The sequence below is a fragment of the Polistes fuscatus genome, unplaced genomic scaffold (assembly GCF_010416935.1).
Source record: "Polistes fuscatus isolate 324 unplaced genomic scaffold, CU_Pfus_HIC Scaffold1, whole genome shotgun sequence".
NCBI classification, from domain to species: Eukaryota; Metazoa; Arthropoda; class Insecta; order Hymenoptera; family Vespidae; genus Polistes; species Polistes fuscatus.
This window is the reverse complement of record NW_025112997.1, coordinates 6,827,464-6,846,538: the sequence shown is the minus strand read 5'-3', so window position 1 is coordinate 6,846,538 and position 19,075 is coordinate 6,827,464. Positions and strand designations below refer to the sequence as shown.

At 31.5% G+C, this 19,075-nt stretch overlaps 1 protein-coding gene across 5 annotated transcripts in view; it reads right to left on the bottom strand.

Moving 5' to 3' along the window:
- LOC122520072 (GATA zinc finger domain-containing protein 8-like) overlaps positions 1-19,075 on the bottom strand; it is a 236,318-nt gene that overhangs the window by 32,962 nt on the left and 184,281 nt on the right. For all 5 annotated transcript variants that reach the window (XM_043640005.1, XM_043640013.1, XM_043640039.1 and 2 more), the window contains 3 exons: positions 9,811-11,219; positions 6,987-7,081; positions 6,290-6,408 (listed from right to left, as the gene is read on the bottom strand). In XM_043640005.1, the coding sequence (XP_043495940.1) occupies positions 6,290-6,408; positions 6,987-7,081; positions 9,811-11,219 (1,623 nt within the window). The remainder of the gene's footprint in view (positions 1-6,289; positions 6,409-6,986; positions 7,082-9,810; positions 11,220-19,075) is intronic.

The following is a 19,075-nucleotide window of genomic DNA, read 5'->3' as shown; positions in this document are numbered from 1 at the left end:
TTATAATACATTGATCGAACAAATAAGTGTGCAATAATAATAATAATAATAATAATTAATAGAAATATAAAAGAAAAATATTAAAAGATATAACAAATAAAATATTTGAATGGGGTATTCGTGTTTAATTTTCTTGCACTGAAAAATTTTGCTATCAGAGTTAATGGGTTTATTGAATACACCTAATTTAATTAGTTGAAAAAAAGAAAAGTATAGAAAAAACGTTAGAAAGAGGAAATACTGAATGGTCATATTTGTATTATTTCGAAGAAACTTAAAGCCTTCTGTTTTGGACCTAATTTAGGGAAATGCAGAAGAAAAGAAATAAAATTAAGAAAAACAAGTAAGGAAGAGTGAACGAGAAGGGGTGAATAGTAGGATTGAAAAGGAGAGGACGGTAGTTAAATTTTACTCCATCGTAAAAGTCGACTAAGAGAAAGAGAGAAAATTAAATGCAGAAAAGGGTTGTATTTTTTTATCTACGAGGCAAAGTTACCAAGATTTTCTTCAAAATCGTCAACGTTACAACCTTACTTTATAATTCTTTTTTTTTTGCAACAGCAGTAAAGTAATAATCCAACGTTGCATGCTTTTAATTAGCTTTGTAACTTGTCGATTAATTATTATTAGAATTAGAATAAAAATTGTTAAGAATCGAATAGAAACGAACTATTAATCTAATAGTTTGATGGGTATTTAATTTTAGTTATAAATTAATGAACAAAAATATATTTTTTTTTTAATTAAAATATTTTTTTTTTTTTGAAGTTCAACGATTAGTCTGTAAACAATAATAATAATAATAATAATAATTTCATTTGAATTCCGTATAAATATTTTGGTCAAGTCTATTTCGATTAAATTTAGAAGATTAATATTATGGAATATTATCAAAGGTTTCGTCGAATAAAATAATAAAATATGGCATCGTATTTATCATAACATTTACGATCATTTATTTAAAATATATGTTACACTTAATTATAAAATATATATTTCCCGATGATTAATGCGAGGAAGAAAATGTGTGCAGCAAACGTAATTAAATCCAATGGCATGGGAAAAAACATACTTTCAGAGGACATACACCATACACATAGAAAAAATGTGTATACCAAGGATTATACCATATATTTTTTGCTACGTTTTAATAAACCTGAACATCAAAGAACTTTAGTTGAGAAATTTATATACATATAAACTTGATGAAACTTTTATAAATATGCAATGAAGGATTGTCACTTTTTCCTCGAGAATTCCTATTACTATTATATAATACGTATACGATACGTATTTAAATTAAAGAATTATTAATTTATCGAGAATACATATTTCTGCATAAAGGGTTTTTTCCTCGAAGACGAGCTGGTCGTATATTTTTTTGTTTAATTTCCTTTTAATATTATCAAAAGAAAATCACATTCGCGAACGTGAAACATGAAAAATATGTTAAACTCAATGAAAAATTAAAATTAAGGATTATTTTGATATTTGTTATGGCAAACAATGATGGAATATGAATGAAGAAAAGAATAACCAATTTTTCTCTCTTTCAAGTTAAGAAGAAAAAAAAGAAAGAAAGAAAGAAAGAAAGAAAGAAAGAAGAGGAAGGAAAGGAAAGGAAAGGAAAGAAATCCTATGAAAAATGTAAAAACATTAGGTTAACTTTTCCATCACAGTTAAAAAAACTAAGCTTCCTTTCTTCTCGAAACATTAAAATTACCATCGTGCGAGAGCGGCCACGAATATTTCCTAAATCGAGAGAAAAGCTCGAAAGTTCAAGCATTCTCTTACTCAGAACTTTCTGGGATTCTTCGGAAGCTCTTTATTCTTCGTCGTTGGTAATACGATTAGTCTTCTCTTACTCATATAACTTCTCATAATGAAATAATAAACATCCATTAATCATGAAAGAAAAGATACTTTAAAAAATTTATCAAAAGGCTAACTGAGCGAGCTTTTTAATAATATGATATGCTTTAACTCGTTCAAAGAAGAAACAAAAAATAATAAAAAAAGAAAAAAAACATGCTACTTAAAGAACAAAGAACGAATTTATGAAAACAATTTTAATGTATTATGATTAATATTTTGTCAGATAAATGATGTCAGAATTGCGTCAAGTTACACGAATATTTTATTCGAATGTAAATAATAATTCGTTTTTATTTTAAATAGAGAAAGAGTAAAGCATTAAATGTTGAATAATAACATTTAGATTGAATTGATTTTTAATCGATCGAAATCAATAAAAAGTCTATTATTATGCTATTATTATCGGTGCTAATGTAAAGCCTATTAATCTGCTTTCAGATAAGTAATTTGTTAATAAACAATAAAACCAGTGATTAATCAATAAAATTCAAAATAAAAATGATTTAATCACTTTTATTAATTCGATTAATATTTTCTATCGAATAAATTCTTAGTATATTTTAATATCTTTATTCAATATATTAAATGTTTGCTATCAAACGTTTGTTATCGATAATCCATAAAATAAGCGGTTGAAATTAAAAATAAAAAAAAAAAAATATTTCATCCTTTTTCTGTCAGGATTGCCATCAAAGATGAATATTGGTATATAAAAAATACTGACCAAAAATGTATAACAAAAAAACACTTTATATAGAATAAATAGTATCCTTTGTAACACATAAGAACGTAATAAACTTCAGTATACTTATCAATGATATGAAATTAAGACACGTTGGTCGTTCGATCGTAAAACAGATGAAATCTTCTTAGAAATAATCTTATTAAAAGTAAAGCTGGATCATTGGAGAAATACTTGTCTTTCACTTTTCCACGAGAGAGAAATAACTAATACGATTAAATTTTCCTACCATAAAGAGAGAGAGAGAGAGAGAGAGAGAGAGAGAGGAAGGGAGAAAGTTAATACAACGAGAAAATATCAAATTTTCTGCGTAGTTTCGTTTGCTTAAAGAAAAAGCATAAAAGAAGCTAATTAAAGCTAATTATTCTTATTCAATAATTAATAAACTCAAAGATAAAACCGGTTTCGTCAAAGTATATATACTTCAAATCGTTCGTTAGATTTTCTCGTATTACTCTCTTTCTCTCTTCCTCTCATTTTTTTTTTTTATTAACTCGAAATAAAAATATATCTTTATTGTTAAATTATTCGAAAGTCCGAAATAGCTGGCAGCTTTTCTACTTATGCCTTTAGCGACACGAAACGAGGTTAGGTAAATCGTTTTGTTGAATTCTTCTTTGTCATCTATAGCGCACCAGCATGTACAGTTTCATTTCTGGCATAGCACACACACACACACACACACACAGACAAGCAGAGATACGCATACGAGGATAAAGGAGAAAAAGAATAAGATGAAGGAAAATAAGCACGACGAGTCGGCAGATTTAGCCTTAGTTTCACTATCTCTCTCTCTCTCTCTCTCTCTCTCTCTCTATTTTTTTCGTGAAGTATCTTTAAAGCAACGAGAGATAAAAGACGTAAAAGCTTCCTTTCTCATTTGTATCTCTTGAAGAAACAAAGTGAAAGATTTACTTTTCTCTCTCTCTCTCCCTCTCTCTTTCTCTCTTTTGTTACCTGATATATTCTTCAAACACACTTCTAATTATTGCATAACGAACGATCATCAAGTAGACGATAATCTGATATCTTGAATATTATTTTGTATCTTTCCGATCAATTTTTCTTCTTATTTAATTTTTATGATATCGAAATATGTTGTTTAGGTGTTAAATTTGGAAATAAATTTAGTGTAATTTATTAAAGAAGAATAAGAAGAATATAATAATAATAATAAGAAGAAGAATAAGAGAGAAACAGGAGAAGAGATCAATTCATCGTAGTGATTTTCGTAATTACAGGAATACGGGCTCGGTTTAAAACAAGTGATTTCATTCATTGTCTGAAAATGACAATAGAAACTCCTCTACGTTTACCATCAAAACGATTGTTAATTTAATTTCGTAGTCTTATTCGTTAATCTCTTTGATCGTCCATGGGACTTGATTAATGTTACTCACACAGAAGAGCTTTCTTTGCAGAGTCACGAACCCCCAGTTTTATTAAAAAAGATAAAGAAATATAACAAAGGATAAGGTATCCAACATTTCAAACAATTGTTATATACTTGTACATACTTATTTTAAGAGTATTGAAATTAGTAATATTAATATCTATACGTTAGTATGATTATATTTATTGATATGAGATAATTTTGTTATTAATTATCTGGAAAAGTGTCATTTCAAAATAAAAATATTAGATTGACCGATAAGTCTGTCCAATATTTTCATCGTTTATTTATTTAAAAAGGAAAAGAAAGTATCCATATTGACTTATTGGCCAAATTCATAGATTAATCAATTTTGATTAATCTATTTGTAATATAAGTAATGTCACACATACACACAGGCAATCAAATATATTTTATATAAGAAAAAACTAAAAAAAGTAAAGATATTACGTTGATATTACTACTTCGATTTATCTAGAGATATTAAAATAATATTTATAAAAAATGAAAAATTCGAATACAAAGAGATAGAAAACAATTCTTTATTGGCATCGAATATTAATTTGAAGATATAGTGACTATTAAAAGAAGTTGGATTGGAAAGCAGGAGGGATGCTCGTCGAATTGGTTTGTAGTACTCATCAGACTGAAGGTAAAGGGGTTAGAAAAGGAACAGAGAGAGAGAGAGAGAGAGAGAAAGAGAAAGAGAAAGAGAGAAGGAGATAGGAAACTACTGGACGACGGGGTCAACGATCAAAGAAATTCCAACGACATGAGGTCAGATCGAAGAGAGAGAGAGAGAGAGAGAGAGAATTAGTGAGAGGAAGAGAAAGAGGGAAAAAGAGAAGGAAATAAAAGGAGTGAGAAATAGAAGAGCTTTAGGGAAAGGGAAAGAGAGAATTCAGTACGAATAGAAATAGAGAGAGAGAGAGAGAGAGAGAGAAAATGAGTGAGAAAAAGAAGGACACGAGTAAACTAACATAAGAGAGAGGATGAAAGAGAAAGAGGAAAACAGAGAGAAGGGACAAAAAGTAGGGGAAAGAGAGAGAGAGAGAGAGGCTGGTGTAACAATGTCGGTCTATCCGGGTTTGTTCTGCCCTACTTCGCCCTTACGGGTAGCTTTTGTTCAGCGTTCGTCGTCCTTTCGTTCGGTCCTCTTCGGATCAGATCAGATTACCGGCCACGAGGCGCTTTAGTTGGAGAAATGCGGGTTTCCATTGCACCGAATTGGTGACGTAAGGGGATTGGACCGCACGAAGGATGTGAACGAATTGGAATGAGAAAGAAAGGGACAGGGAGAGGGAAAATAAGAGAAAAAGAGAGAGGGAGAGAGAAAGGGAGAGAAAAGAGCCAATACCTTTACCTTCGTCTTATATATACACACATACATCTTTCTCTCTCTCTCTCTCTCTCTTTCTCTCTTTCGTTTTCTCATTTTCTTATTGATGCGTCTATACTTTATCGTCCACTTCTGCTCTCATCGTCTCCGATGTCTGTCGTGGTTCTCAAGTGGAAACCTTTCGACTACTACCCTTCTTGTCTTCGATTTACTGACCCTTTCCCCCCCCCTACTTCACTTCATTTCACTTCACTTTTATCGTATGAAGAGTGACACTACAGTGATACTAGATACAGATAGGGAGAACGACTAATTTTTTATCGATGATTATTTATATACTTTAGAGAATGATATATTACTTGAATATAATAATATATTTCTAATTAAGAGAGATCTTGATCAAAAAGAAAGGTTTAGTTTTTCTTTTTTTCGTGTTATATAAAATATTATCGAAAATAAAAAATTATTATATCTCCTTTGCTTTTTATATTATATTTTATTATTCGACGATAGAAGTTAGTTTTTGATTTGATATATTATATTATAGCTAGAAATGAAATTTAGATTTGTCTATCGTTTCGAGATTCATTGATACTTTTTTATTTGAAATATAAACGTAAGATAACATAAGTTCTGAAAAATAGATTAGAAAATTCGTATGTTTTCTTAGCTAATTTTCTTTACTTTTATCTTATCCTCGTATTATTATTATTTTATTATTATTATTATTATTATTATGATATTTATTATAGACGTGTGTTGATTTATGTGTATTAAAGTTTGAATTAAATTATTTTCTTTTTCTACGTTGGCTATATAATATATTCGCAAATGAAACGTGGTATTATAAAGAAAAGAAATAAAAAAATGAAAAAAAAAGAAGAAAGAGAAGGAGGAGGGGGGTTTAAAAGCTAGGGAAGATAACTCTTACTTTTCTTACCTGTGACGATAACGTTAATTTTTTTCACAAGAGGTGGGTGAGTAGATACTTGGCACTTGTATAGTCCGGAATCCTTTGGCAAAGCATACAGGATCTGCAATTTCCAGTTACTTGGATACCTGGTAGGATCAAAAGAAGGGAAAACTTCATTTCCTTTCTCAGTCGAGTGAAAGAAAGAGACAAAGAGAGGCAAAGAGAAAAAATAAAGTAAAAGGGAGACGACAAACGGGAATGGGATCGTCATCGTTGTGGTTGCTTGGTTACTACGAGACGATGGTTTTGTCGTCGCGAGGAACCAACTTACGAGAACGTTTGATTTTCATGGCACATAAAGTCCCTGATTTCGTTTTGTATCAGGGAAAGAAATAAAGAAAGGAACAAAAAACAAAAATGGTATGAAAGAAAAAAGGAGGAAATATTAGAAATGATTTCTTGTTAGGTGTAGAAGAAAAATCATGCTTTCAATTACGATATAAATAACCTTCACCCTTCGTGTAATTCAATTTTTTCTTCGAAATAATAGGTCTATCAATATTTTTTTGTTTTTCCCTTATAAGAAAAGAAGAAGAAGAAGAAGAAAAAGTAGGATAATCGAATATAACGATAAGGTGATAATCGAAATAATCTTCTAATATTTTGAAGATTGTTAGAAGTATGAGAGAGATAGAGAAAGAGAGAGAGAGAGAGTCCAACTTACCGAAAATGAAGATTGATCCTTTCATCGATGCTATATGGAATTTTGCCAACGGTTAATAGTCGAAAGGAATCCTTGTGTTGTTGCACCCAGGTGACCTAACAAACATTTAATATTAAGATGATTATTTTTGTTTCAATTAATTAAATAGACGCATTTAAAATAAATATCATGCGATAAATAAGAGAAAACGTTGATTTTTTTTTACAATTGATTTTGAATTGATAACGATTAATTACTAACAATTAGTATTGCATAATAAAAGTAAACGTAATTATTCGAATACTTGTTCAAACATATTCTTTGAACGAGGGTTAGTCGTCCCTTTCTGTGAATAGAACGAAACAAGAAGAGTTTCTCGCGAGCAGGATCATCCTGGCAAAACCTAGAGTTTATCAAACGTTAGCGAATAAAAGTAGAGTTTCCTAGGAACGGTTGAGTCGTTAGTTACGAAGTTAGTTCTCAGCCGCGCGACATTAGTCTTCGACACTCGTGCTTGGTTGGTTGGTTGGTTGCTTGCTTGTTAAGAGAGAGAGAGAGAGAGAAAGAGAGAGAGAGAGAAAATATGCGGGGTCAAAGTTTCATGGGAGGGTAGGTAAGCAACTTCTCCGAGAATTTAACTCTGTCACTTTCGAGACTCGAATCCAGTCTACGGAATACGTACGACTTTCAAGGATTTCTATCTTTTTAGTTTTATTGCTGCTCATCGTGGTTGAGCAGATTTAAGCAGGGTAAGTCAATGGTACATTTTGTGTATCATTTAGTGGTAAGAGTCAATGTTTCACAGTAACAGTAGTAAGAACCAATGTTTCACAGTAACAGTAGTAAGAACCAATGTTTCACAGTAACAGTAGTAAGAGTCAAGGTTTCACAGTAACACTAGTGACGACAATTATGAATAAAGCACAACTATTTAAAATGATTTCATATTACGCGTCATGGAAAGCTAATTATCAACATTGCATATATTTGTTTTTATACTATATTTAAATAAAAATAAAAATATTGACTATATTTTATTATAAAAATTAAAGCATATTTACATAGCGTGTTGCGCCTTTTTTCAGTAGTACAAATCAATATTTGAGACGACAGAGAAAAATATATAATCATTGATCGTTAAGAGCTAATTTAGATGTAATCAATGTCAATGAAATTTTCAAAATTCGATCTATTTTAATTATCGTATAAATGGTTATATTTTTTTTTTTGCTTTTTTAATAACACATTATCCTAATTTATTTTTCTACCATCGGTCATTTTTAGAAACCTATGGATGATTCGTAATAAAGTTTGTTGTTTTCGTAGGGGTCTCGAATCATTTGCTATTCTTGAAACGTATCGATATATACTCGTATATATATCAAGCAATATAATATACCTATATATATATGTATGTATCATATATATATATATATGTATATATATATTATGTATATCCAAGGTGGAATCGGAAGCACTCGTTTTCGTTCCTTGGCACGGCCGAACGCTACAATCGGTTTCACATTACGTATTCCGGAGAATATGAATCCCTGAGGAATTTCAAGCGACTTCGTACCGTACCTATGGGCCACGAGAATCTATGGAAAAGAGAGAAAAAGAAAAAGAAGGAAAGGGAGGGAAGAAAGAGAAAGAGAAAGAGAAAGAAAGAGAGAGAGAGAGAGAGAGAGAGAGAATAAACGATAAGGGTGGGGTTTTTCAAAGTCGAGAAAGAGAGACAGATACCAGGAAGAGGCACTGATTGAAATGCGGAAAGTTTCTCGCTGACAAAATGTGCACGCGAATATCCGTAAAATAAAAGATGAAGAAAAGGAGATAAGGATTAAACTTAAGTGTTTTCAATTACGATATCGTTTGTCGCATTAAATCGTTCTTATCATTTTTTTCTACATTTATATTATTTCATTCGTTCGTTCGTACAATTTAATTTATTAATTGGTTGGACCGCATTTTTTAATATGAAAAAAAAAGTAAAGACCATATAAAATATTGAAAAGTGTTTCGATAAAAAAAAGAAAAAAACATAAATATTTATTTAAATAAAAAAGAAAAAAGAAATATACAGCAGACGTAGAATTTATTTTTTATATTTTGACATGAAGTATTAAAATCGTTCAATAAAAAACAAAGCTCCGGATGTGGGATAACTTTTTTCGGGGAACGGGCAGGGGGAGCGGGGAAAATTTGATTTTACGAGTTAGTTGTGTGTTTTTTTTTTTGTCTATCTTTATACTTTTTATCAATTCCTCGGAAACATTTTATGCTCCATATATATCTTTCTCTTTTTCCGCGGTATAACGAATGAAATCATTCAGTATTCGTGGCTAGATTCTGGAATTGGGCAACCTCGGTAGATTAGTTCCGTTGTTCTTTCGCGTTTCGATTAAGGCTAATCACGATCGAAGCCAACGTTCGCCCACGAATCCCACGTAGTTGCGATTTGCATGAGAGAACGGAAACACGGACCTCGATCGATTCGCGTACAACCGTTTAATCTGATAACGGAAATGATATACATACACTCCGATATTGGAGCTTAGCTGATGGATTTACTTTCGGTAATAAGCTTTCTATATTAACGTTAGATTATGTTTTTTTCTTTATCGGCCTAATCTATGATTATATTATTTTTTTTTCTTATATACTTTACATACAGGTATAATAATATAAATTTTAAGTGAATATAAAATACTAAAAATGTTCAATAAAAATATTTCGATATATAATATGATTATTTTTGTTCGGACATTTATATATTATATAATTTATATATAATATATATATATATAAATTTAAGAAATATATAAAAAAATAATGAAATTCTTACCTGTTTATCACCAAGCAAGCCGATCTTGCAGTCAAGGCTAACAGTGCTACCGATCCGGGCAGTGACGTTAATCTCTTGATCACCGTCAATAAAGTACGGTCCAAATTTCCCTATAGCACTTTCAAGGCTCTGTAAAACAAATTTTCCACCCGACAAAGTCTTTTGAGTGGTAGTAAGTATCGATTGATGACGACTACTATCATTAACTCTTTCAACTTCGGTTTTAACCGAAGGTTTGATCTCGTAGAAAGCTTTGGTCGATTTCTCGCTGGCAGGTATCAACAGCTCGTTCATCACCCTAGGACGTTCCTTCCTAGTTTCGGTGGGCATTTTAACAGGATCGTCGATTCCCACTGAACCACCGGGAACGTTACTTCGAACAGATTTACCATAAGTGTCTGACCGGTCGTGTACTTTCTCGTTATAGTTTGTTTCTTCTTCTTCTAGTAATTCTGGCTTTGGAACTTGAAAGGATATCGCTTTGATGTCATTCAGATCCTTGCGCTCGATCGATTCGGTAACACGAAGTACCGACACCGGTGAATCGATCGTACGTATGCTAAATGATTCCAAACGTCCATGATCGTGTTCTTGATCAAGCTCGTTCTCTAAGCGTAACTGTAAACCTGAAGATCGATGAAGCTCGTCCGATCTGACGTTACTCGAAGAGAACGAGGACGAGGACGAGGACGAGGATGAGGACGAGGACGACGATGACTCGACGTCGTTCCTGTTGCTGGTGCTACTATTACTACCACCACCATCACCACCACCACCACCACTATTACTACTACTACCACTCCTACTACTCGTCGAGGGAACCTGTCGAGGAACTTCCAGGTACGTAGCCTTAACTGTGACATTGGTTTCCGATCGGCTTTCGACGCTTGAACCAACTATCGACAAATCCCTGGACGTAGTGACGTCACTTGGTACTCTTTGATGGGATCTCAGAGGAGTGATCGTCAACCCTGAATCCTGCGTTAGATCATCCTGAATCCTGACTATAGGTTGCCCTTTGTTTTCGTACCTTTGAATTCTCGACTCGATATTCTCGTCTTCGAGAATGTCAATTCTCGTTACATCTCCTGTATTATTATTCCTGTCAAGGATAGTTGTCATCGTAATGGATAACGTTGTTAATTCCAATTTTCTCTTTTTCTTTGGATAAGATAAACTTATCGTCTGATTAACATTTATTTTATTTCCAGCCAAATTGTTCTCCTTATCTTTAGTATTGTTGTTGTTGTTATTGTTATTGTTGTTGTTATTGTTGTTGTTACTATTGTTGTTGCTGTTGTTATTTCTCGTATTCCTGACGTTACCCGAAAAGTGTCGATGATCCTCATCCGTGTTCTTGGCTTCAGGATGATTGATATCAAGCCCAATGGCGCCACCGTTCTCGGCTTCTGCAAATAGAAAGAGAGAAAAAGAGATATCGGAGTAAACAGCTAGATTATTCTTCTCTTTCTCTTAAATTCTTATTGCTCGTTGGGGTGACTAGTGGCCGAAAAGTGAGACAGACAGATTTATAGACAGATAGAAAGAATCAGAGAGAGAAAGAGAGCGAAAGTGATTGAGTGAGTGAGTGAAAGGAGTAATCGTTGAGAAGAAGAGAGATGGCCGTTGCTCGTCCGTCATGTCAGCTCGTTCGACGTGTTCAACGGAAAAAAGTCCTTACCAGGAGGATCTTTATGTCTGCTGGTGATCGAAGTCGTCGCTTCGAAGGATGAGAAATGATCGATTTGGGAATAGTACTACTTTTCATTTCTTGACTACTTCATTTTTTTTTTCTCTCCCTCACATCGATAGGACAATTTTTCACCTACCTAAGATCATATATAATATAAATAATATGTTGTTCTCTCTCCTTAATTTTCGAAAGAATTCAAAGAAATTTTAAATTGTTTATTTTTTGTAGTTATTAACAATCAAACGGAAGTCTTTTCAGAACGTTGTTTTAATCCTCTATAAAAAATAATTTTTCTTGTCTCCTATACAAAAGTTTTATTTACTATTAAAGATATTATACGTTGAATTAAATCGTGCGAAAAAGGAAAGTAAATTGTATACGTAATATTAGTTTAAATGTATAAAAGTAATCAGCTCGATTTCTCGATTTCCATTCGGGTATTTTGCTTCTTTCTTCGAGGAAAAAAGAAAAAAAAAGAAAAAGAAGAATAGTACAGCAAGGATATTGCACGGCAAAGGTATTTCGATTTACTTCTCAAACGGTTGGGAAGGAGGAGAAGAAGAGGAAGAAGAAAAATGTCGATATTTGGACAAGAAATAAAAAAGAAAAAAAAGGAAGGAAAACGTAAACGTACAGGTTTACTACAGCTAGCAGGAACGAGGGACCTTTCATCGTCTTGCAAATGTACCCATTGAGTTTCTGGTAAACCGGAATAAATCTTTCGCCCACAGTGTACCCATCCAACATACATACACACTTGCATACATGCATTTATGCATATATGCACCTTCTCAACACGCTTGACTATTTCTTATAACGTAAGTACGTTTTTGAGATATAATCGAAGAAAACTGGTGGTATTTGGAGCCAGTGCAGAATCGATAAGTGCAAGAGACAGACCATTGTACTATCAATACTTACACTAGGAGAATAAGAAAGTCATAAAGTTCGTTGCATTTCGACTAAACGAAATTATTCTGAGCGTAAAGATTCTAGAACAAAGGCGGAATCTTACGGTTACGTATTTTTCACGATTTTCTAGATATCGCTAAATAATTCTAAGCAATATCTAATGTAAGTTTTATTCTAAAGAAAACTGCTGGAACGGAAACGTTCGCGTTTTTACCGGATGCATTTCTCTCTCTCTCTCTCTCTCTAGGTTTATTTTCATTTACATTGATAAAAGTTAAAAAAAAGAAAATAAAAAACGGAGAGATATCAGAAGAGAAGAATCAAGAAAACGTACAGAGATTTTTACTCGTCGGTAAATTTTTATCCAACTTTTCTTAAACGCGAATAAAGAAAAGAAGAACTTGGCAACGGAATAATTTAAAACAAGAGAAAGAGAGAGAGAGAGAGAGAGAGAGAGAGAGTAGGGGGAAGAGGTACGCGTACACGCTCCAGATATTTAAGGTTTCAATCGCGATTGAAGTTAGCGTGGAAGAAGAAGCCAGATAAGAAAATGAATGCCGAAACTTTTATTCAGACCTCTCTCCCCCGCAACTTTTATCCTCCTACAACCCACCCCCTATTTTTCACCCCTAATACCCACGTAGACCACCAACTAACCAAGCACAATTGCGAATAGTCTACCTCATATATATGTTTGTGTGTGTGTGTTTGTGTGTGTCTGAGCAGTGGTTAAAAAATTATTTTCACTCAAAATATTTCCTTTTCGAAATGAAAGTCGGATAAATAGAATTAAAAGGCGATTTATATTACGGGAATACAAAACTTCATGGGAATATCTTATCGTTTTTTTATATATATGTATATGTGTGTGTGTGTGTGTGTGTGTGTATTTACTTATGTGTATCGTTTCATATCAAATATATCAAATAAAATACTTTCAAGTATCTTACGATTGAATCGAGTTACGTAGAAAGATGTCAATTCTCAATGATATCTGAAATTATTGGCTTGTTCAATAAGTCGATACGATTATTGTCTTTTATTTGTTTAGGAAAAACCACGTGGAATTGTTAAATCTGATCTAATAGGTAAATTATAAGTTTAATGATTTTTATTGAAAAAGAAAATTAATAAAAATAATTTCTTTTTTTATTTTCAAATGTTTTTTTTTTTTTAATTGCTTATTAATTAGATAGAGACACAGTTGATTTTATTTAAAAATTCGTTCAGTCATTTTGTGCAAAATAAAAAAATCATTGAGTCTTAACAGCTTATTTTTTTTTTTTTTTTTTTTTTTTTTGATAGGATTCGTGTTAATTTCTACCTAACTCGGTTGCAATTAATAATGAACGTATTTATTTATTCACGAAGGAAAGGAAAAAAAGGAAAATATTCGTATAATTATCTTCTGCAAGCTAAATTTTGTAATTTGCGTTAAAGGTAGGAAATGTGGTTACGAAAAAAAAAAAAAAAAAAGAAAAAGTAAAAGAAAAAAAAGAAAAAAAAATACATCATTATCGACGTGAAATTAAACGAGCTACATTATTTCCAACTTGTTAGCAAGTAGAACTCTCTCTCTCTCTCTCTCTCTCTCTTTCCCTTTCCCTTTCTTTCTCTCTCCTTGTGTGTTGTGTTTACTATTATTAAATCTACGTCCTATATACATATTTTACACACCTGAGGATTGCATATGTATATCAGGTATGCTTTAATACCCAGCTACGTGCATGTTACTTCCGTTATTACGTACTACCTTTCCTATTTTCAAGAGATAAATATTTATTCGCTTTTCGAGCTCGTAAAACGTTACTTCCAACTATTACTAGAACGAATAGTACTAACATTAATACTATCGTTCGTTCACTCTCCCATTAACTATCCAAACGAATTTAAATTGGCCATGTAGGATGAGGTTCGATTCGAATAATATGCACGTCAATATTCTTTCTACATTTTCGTGTATTTTCGAACGTTAATGGTTATCTCGTTATCTTGAAAAAATATTATCACCAAATAAACATGTGTTTATATAATTAATTATATATTAGTTATAAATTATATTTTATTATTATTATTATTATTATTATTATTATTTAATTAATATAATACTGATAAGATATATACATATAAATTAATTATGAACGCGTTAGAAACATGACACTCAAATAGAAAACCATAAAATGATTTGGGGTAGTAGAATTTAGTATTATGGTAAATAGCAAACGATAATTGTATAGAACTAAAGTAATTAGAAACATGAACAACTTGCTAACCATTATATATGGAAACACGTAAAACGAGTCGACGATAGAATTTAGCGATAAAGGAAATCTACCAAATTAATTACACGGAACGATAACAATAATTATAATAGAGACGTTATAGTAGTATTATAAATATACGGAAACGTTTAAAATAAGTTTATGGTGGAATATTGTTTAGTGAAAAATTTTGATTGTTGGATTAATTGTATCGAACTTATCGAATGTTTTGATAGTAATTTGAGTATGGTGTTTGTCCATTAGAAACTTTTACGCATGTATCTTTATTCGTATGTACATATTTACAATAATTAATTATTTATAGATGCAGAAGATATTCTTGAGATAAAAGCAGACGAGTACGTTTATAATGTTCGATGTATGCACATATATATATACTTGAAAGTATATCAAACCTAAGTGCATATTTATGCATGTGATACCTATGGAGAAAGGCTTTCTCCTTCGTGTTTCGACAAAACAGGTGGTGAGATACGTTCTACGTGACTCGGGTTATTGTTTAGTTTAGTTGATTCGAGTGGAAAATGCTGCTGCACCAAGGAATACAAGATGAAATATGGACTTGTACGAGGACCTGTCACAACGCCCATATATTCGAGACTTTCATGCCTCGCTGCTTCATCGATCACAATATTTCTTATCTTATATATATAAATATAAATGTGTATGAACTTATACACATCTATATTATACATATTTTTATATATTCAATTTTAATAACATATATTCCTATCTTCATACAACGTATATATTTTAATATGAATATGTTATCGTTAAAGTATATAATTCAAGTAATTTATAAGAAAACGAAGTTTCGTACAATTTTCGAATAAAAAGCTGACGAGAGTTTACTAATTGTAAGATTTATCGGTGAAATTTTCTTTATTAATCATCTCACGTTCATTTTGTTTTTAAGTATCTATACCAAAAAATCAGATACACTTACGATTAATCTTTCCCGAATAAAGTTTTAAAGGGAAAGTTTATTTCCCCCTCTCGTATTTTTCAATGATCCTACATTTGTCTTGAAAATCGTATATTCGTTCGTACGCAATCCTTCGTGCAAGAAGGATTTCTGAAAATAGCAAACGGACTACCGGAGAGAATTCGTACGAGATTTCGAATAAGAAGCTACAAATCGTCAAACGAGAATCGATTAGCCTTCGAACAAGAAGCCTACGATTTTTTTGAATAAGAAACAATCGATTTCTCAAACATATAAGCAAAACATTATAATCTTGCACAACGATTTAACAATATTGTTATTAGAATAAGATCTTTTACTGTGATCATTTGCACCATGTAACGCGTGAATCTGAATTTTTGTTAAATTATTATAAGTATTCTGATGAATGAATGGAACATAGTTAAACAAAAGCATACGTCAATTTTCTTTTTTTTTTTATTGACATTCTTATATTTTAATGAATTAATGGAACATAGTTCGACGAAATTATGTGCATTAATTTTTTTTTGTTACATTATTATATTCTACTGAATCAACGAAAAATATTTTAAACAAAACTATACGTCCATTTTTTTTTATTGACATTCTTATATTTTAATGAATTAACGGAACATAATTTAGATTGGAAAATATTTTAGGAGTATTCGAAACGTAAATTAGCACATCTAAAACACAGGATTTGCATGAATTCGCACGTTTATCAAGGATCGTCGCACGTGATCGTCCTTGTAGCCGACACCGTTCATCGACTCACTGATATATAGGACCATATTTGGCAATGGCCAAGCTATTTACGCGAGTGAATAATATCGTGTATGTCTGAATTCTAATGTTTCTCCTAAAAGATAGGATTTCTGGATGATGATCGAGCCAAGCTTTAACGTTGTCTATTCAAACAAGGAAATTACTCTCGTAAATTGAACCTATTTCTTTTTATCCATTGATATATATATATATATATACGTTATTCAATACAATTATGAATTATTATATTTACAATTAGATCTTGAAGTATAAATCATTAAAATTCTTGTTCGAAATTATTTTCATTTAAAATTTAATATTCGAGGATTAATGCGGTATTAAATATTTATAATAATAAATCAAATCAACGATTATATTAAAATTTGTGCATTAGAAATATCGAAAAATATATTATCTTGAAACTTTAATTTACTCTATAATAGTAATACGGTCTGATAAATATTCTTAACGCAGATGGATTCGAGCAAACATACTAAACGTATATACCCAATCGCATGAATAGAATTTAATCGAAACTAGGATCAAAATCATTTCAAATCCCGGTTATGCGAAGCTCAAAGGATCGAGAATTATCGTTGTCGTTGGTTATGTAATATTTAACATGACTTCGGGATCGGTGGAAATGGGATTAATCTAACACGCGAATCCACGACATACTAACCTTTGGGTGAGGATATTTACCGATGACGAAATGTATTTGCTTGAAATGATAAACATCTACTATGAGGATTATAGTAATCACTTGAGAAAAGTATATTTTGATTTTTAACCAATCGAGTATAAATATGTAAATATATTGAAACAATTGGCAAGTTTAGCGTTATCCCCCATTTTGGACAATTAAACCTTCAAGAACATACTTTTAATAAAAAGAAAAAAAAAGAAACGAATTAATTGACGTATTTGCTTTACTTTTGAATATGCATGAGCCTTGTACGGTATACTAATATATAGAACAGGGGTGTTTCCCAGCAACCCTTACACGAATTAATTTTTATTAATTACCTTCAATAATTTATATATCATTAAAATAATAACAAACAATCTTTTTCTTTACTATATAAAATAATTATATACAAAAATTATTAATTACATTAAATAATAAAAGAAAATATTTTAATAATATTTAATTTCTCTTTTAATCAATTAAATAATTTTCTAATTATTTTCAAACATTCCAAAATTCGCAATTATTCTTCTAATAAAATAAGTTTCAGGTTTAAATGCGTTCAGACAACAAGAGTGTTGTAGATTGGAAATAAAGTAGAAGAAGACAAAATGAAGACGGAAAAGAGGGTTGATGTGGTGTTTGGGGGGGGGAGGTTGAAGAAAGGAAAGAAATGGAAGGGAGTAAAAGTAGTTATTCGTCTCGATGAAAAGCAGAAGGAGGTTGTCGGTAATATACAGTGAAGCGTAGCTAGCAGCACACCGATCGATCGTTTTGTTCTCGAGCAAGCTCGTATAATAATTTCGTTGTTCGTATAGTTCGACGAAAGTTTGCCAAGGATATTCAGCAGGGAGAAATGAGATAGGAGATTCGAAGATGGGAGGGGGAGGGAGGAGGGATGCAAGGACGATGGGATGAAGAGACGAAGGATGGAAGGAAGGTTGAACTAACGGAGACACAAGCAAACGTTCTACCTTCCTAAAATTCACGATATTCGAAAAGATCTGTTCCGTTCTTGTCTCAAGTTTACTTGATAATAAAGGTATAATAAGCTATTATTGTGTTTCGTTACTTGGGTATACGTGTGTTACGTATGTGCATGCGTGCATGGGTGAATGCGTTAAATCATCTCGTAGATAATTAAATGGGAATTGGTTTTTTATTTTTTAAGAAGAAAATCGTTGAAAAATATTTACGATAAGTATTCATTAATAATATAATAAACGGAATGTGTATGATTATTTTTGTTATTTCATATTTTTTATTTATCATCAGTATTATATGTAGATAATAATTCTTAATGAAATTAATAATTTAATATTTTTATTTTTTTTCGCGTCGGAAATGTAATTACCGAAAGAAAAAAGGGAACAAAAAAACAAAAAAGCACGCGGATAATATATAAATAACTTTTTATTAATTAACGATAATGTCAAGAATATCAAAGTGTAAAATAAACGGGATAAAAATAAATCCGAGAGAAATGAAACGTTGGTAGGTAAAGTTGAGTGGAGTCGTGGCAAGTAGGATACTTTCGAAATCACGGACGATGTAAATGAACGTGAAGATGAGGTTACTGGGAGTTTTAAATGAGAATGAGAGGGAACGAATTACAAGCGTTACTTGCTACGTAGGACGAAGAATTAGGTTTTTCGGAGAAATAGGAGAAAGATAAAGAGAAAGACTGGCAGACAGATGAAGAGAAAGAGGGGGGGGAGGTCGGGGAAGGGGGAGGAAATTAGTGTATAGATAGTCCTGATTTTAAGTTACATATACACTTTCGGCCAAAAGTTTCGAATTCCTTGTTGATTCTTTTGGTCAAAATTATTAATAATTCAATATAATAATTTGAAATATAAAATACTCAGAATAAACATTTTTACTTTTAAGGAATCTTCTATAAGAAGCATAGAAAAATATTTAAAAAATTAATTGTGTTAGGATACGCGTGAAATATGACAGACTGTTGTTAAAAATAA